The sequence below is a fragment of the Notamacropus eugenii genome, chromosome 5, assembly GCF_028372415.1.
Source record: "Notamacropus eugenii isolate mMacEug1 chromosome 5, mMacEug1.pri_v2, whole genome shotgun sequence".
Lineage (NCBI taxonomy): Eukaryota > Metazoa > Chordata > Mammalia > Diprotodontia > Macropodidae > Notamacropus > Notamacropus eugenii.
The window spans coordinates 93,010,790-93,014,334 of NC_092876.1; the positions used below are offsets into that span (position 1 = coordinate 93,010,790).

The 3,545-nt window shown below is 39.6% G+C and overlaps 1 protein-coding gene across 1 annotated transcript; it reads right to left on the reverse strand.

The window, feature by feature from the left end:
• Positions 1–2,077: 2,077 nt before the first annotated feature.
• On the reverse strand, positions 2,078–3,013 carry LOC140508783 (olfactory receptor 52J3-like). Its single transcript, XM_072616656.1, has one exon. It carries the CDS (start codon positions 3,011–3,013, stop codon positions 2,078–2,080), a length of 936 nt encoding a protein of 311 aa, XP_072472757.1.
• Between the last annotated feature and the right edge of the window lie 532 nt (positions 3,014–3,545).

The window sequence follows — 3,545 nt, forward strand, 5'->3', positions numbered from 1 at the left end:
TCCTTTGTAAATTATTTATATGCCTAGTTCTTAGCACAATAACTGAAACTTAGGCACTTAAAGTAGGCACTGAAATGTTTATTGAATTGAAAAGTGAATTGAATTATACATGATAAAGCAACATTATTCAAAACTATCTAGCAATTTTTAAAAAAAATAAAAGCGTAGATATCTTTTAAATGTCATAGGTAAATCCTCAAAGAGGTGAGAGGATGAGGTCATCTTCTTTGTCTCCTGATAACCCAAATGCAGGTCAAGAAGCAAGAATTAGAATGTGCATGCAATAACTGATTGGTTTAACATTGGGAAAGGAGTACTACATGACTGTATATTGTCACTGAATTAACTTATATGTACACTACATCATGAGTGATGCCAGGCTGGATCAATCAAACGCTGAAATTAAGGTTGCTGGGTGAAATATCTCCAATCTCTGATTTGTAGATAATACCACTCTAATGGTAGAGAGTTAAAAGGCATTAAAAAACTTCTTCATAAGCATAAAAAAAAGAACGTGAAAACTTTCTTGAAGCTTAACAACAACAACAAAAAAAAACAAAACCAAAACTCATGCTTTCATTTACAGACAAATGGAGGAAAAAGAAACAGAAACAGTGTCAAATTTTATATTCTTTATCTAAAGGGTCACTGCAAACAGTGAGTGCAGCCATGAACTTAAATAATGTTTGCTCCTCAGAAGGAAAACTATGGCAAAACAGAGTTATCACCTTGCTGACATAAGGTCTATATCATCAATGCAATGATTTTTCCACTAGAAACACATGACTGTGAGAGCTGAATTATAAGGAAGCTGAGAGCTCCAGAATTAGTGCTTTTCAGTTGTGGTGCTGGAGAAGAATTTTGAGAAATCCTTAGACAACAAGAAGGTTAAATCAGTCCATACTTAAATAAATTAATTCAGTCTGTTTACTAGAAGGTCAAATACTAAAGGTGAAGCTTAAATATTTTTTGCAGAACCTGAGAAGATGGCACTCGTTGGAAAAGGCCCTGATGTTGGGTAAGAATAAAGGCAAAAGGAAAGTAGAATGCCAGAGGAAGAGATAAATAGTATCAAGGAAACAACGAATATGAACTTGGACATACATGATAAGGCAATTCAATCTGATGTCATAGTCCAAGAAATAGTTTAATGAAAAAGAAAATTCTGTAGTCATTGGTGAGAACAATGAGAGCTGAAGGAGAGCCATCATGCTCTCCTGACAAAGTCAAGAGAAGAAAAAGAAGACCATGAGCACATTGTGTGAGCCCCTAGTGGTGAACATTTTAAAGTATGTGGAAAAAAGTCCCACAAGATGGACTTAGAGAGAACACCTATGATAAACCTTACACATATCACATTTTAAACCTGGATGTGAGGTGCTACCACTAATTAGTAACTAGAATGAGTGGAAATGGCTTTCACAGAACATCAATCCTAGATTTCTGGAATCTCAGAGATAAAATGGTTTAATCTATTCTTGTGCAAAAATCGTTCCACATAGTGCCCAAAAGTTCTGAGCTCTGACTGAAATCCTCCATGGATGGAAAAATAATTTACCTGATTAAAAAATTCATTCCAATTTTTTAGTAGGTCTAATTCTTAGGAAGTTATTTCCATGAAAACAAGCTAGGGTCTGCCTCGATTTTACCTCCATGTATTCTGTTTCCTGGAACCAACTCAGTCCGATGTGACCTCCATTAACCAAACTTTACCTCACTGCCTCTTACTGCCAAGGAGAGTATCATATTCTGCCCCTGTCAGAGTACAAGTCACGATACACTAGAAACAGAACAGTCATGATTTCCCATATGTTCCCTGAGTAGATGAATTCCAACACTTAAGCCATTAAAATAAAATCAACATTTGGGTCAATGATGTTGAGAAAATTTCCCAAGAAAGGCAAATCAGGCCTATATGATCTTAGGTTTTAGTTATACATAGGTCATTTTGCTACTGCTAAGGTTTTCAATGGTACCTTAAGCTGGTAAGAAATACCAGCTCTTTCAAGGAACTAGACTGGACTGAACAATCACTTCGCAGTGTCCTGTTCTCTAAGCACTGGGAAGATGGTAGGGTCTATTTGCCACTGAAGGTCCGCAATACCCGTTCTCTGATTTGCTTGGTCCTCACACCATAGATGACAGGGTTAAGTGATGGTGGGATGACCACATAGAGGTTGGCAACAAGAATATGGACATATCTTGGGATATGGTGGCCAAATCTGTGAGTGAGGAAGGAAAAGAGGGAGGGTGTATAAAAGACACACATAACTCCTACATGTGAACTGCAAGTACTAAGTGCCTTCAGTTGAGCATCATGAGAAGGGAGGCGAAAGACTGCACGTAGGATGTAGCAATAGGAGATTCCAATCAGTATCAAATCCACGACCATGGAAGAGGCAACAAAAAGTCCGTAGATGGAATTGACACGGATATTGGCACAAGCTAGCTTGGCAATGCCCATATGTTCACAGTAGGCATGAGCAATGACACGAGTCTGGCAGAAAGGCAGGCGATAGGTCAGGTATATGATAGGCAACATGAGCAAAATGGGGAATAGAACAATGCCCACCCCAATACCTGCCAGTACATTGGCTGTCAGAATGGTTGTGTAGTGAAGTGGGGCACAGATGGCCACATAGCGATCAAAGGCCATAGCTAACAGGACAGCTGACTCCATACCTGTGAAGGTATGAATGAGAAACATCTGGGCCAAGCAAGCCCCAAAACCTATCTCATGGGCTTCAAACCAGAAAATGCCTAGTATCCGAGGCACAGAAGATGTAGACAAGGCCAGGTCAATACCTGACAGGATGGCCAGGAAGTAGAACATGGGATCACGGAGAGTCTTTTCAACCCAAATCACCAGTAAGATAGTGATATTTCCCAGCAGAGCCACAATGTAGACAGAGCAGAAAGGCAGGGAGAGCCAGGCATGGAGGTGCTCAAGCCCTGGGATGCCCAGGAGGATAAAGGTGGCTGGGTGGAAGATAGTTGCATTGTGTTGTGACATCCTACCATAGGCTGAAAGGCCAGGAGAATTCTTCCTCCTTGAAAGAAAACAAACAAAGAGGTAATTGTAAAAATACTTAGCTCAAAGTCAACACGTGGAGATACTGAGGCAAAGTTAGTGGGTATGGTACCATTATATCTTACTATCAAACTGACCCTCTCACTCTAGTAACTGATAAACATCACTGAGTCATCCCTATCTCTGGTTACAGATGCAAAATTGTCACTGTAACCATGAGCTGATCCCTACCTAATAATGGACAAAGATGGAGTTGCTTTTCATCTGAGTGTTCACCCTGATTAATGAGTCCCTGCTTGCCTTCAAATCGGAAAATAACCTTGACTTGAGTATTACTCCTTGTAATTAGAATCACAAAGGAATTCATAACACTTGGAAACTACCTTAGAAATATATAGTTCCCTGAGCAAGAGAGTTTGCATGGCTCAATTTGATCCATAACAAACAGTAGTATTGTCTTTGTGGGGTCAAATGGTGCCTTCTGTGGATGTATCCTACATCACAAGAGCAGCTT

Excerpts from the sequence above, each read along its gene's own strand:
- LOC140508783 (XM_072616656.1), bottom strand. The coding sequence starts at position 3,013 with ATGTCACAACACAATGCAACTATCTTCCACCCAGCCACCTTTATCCTC.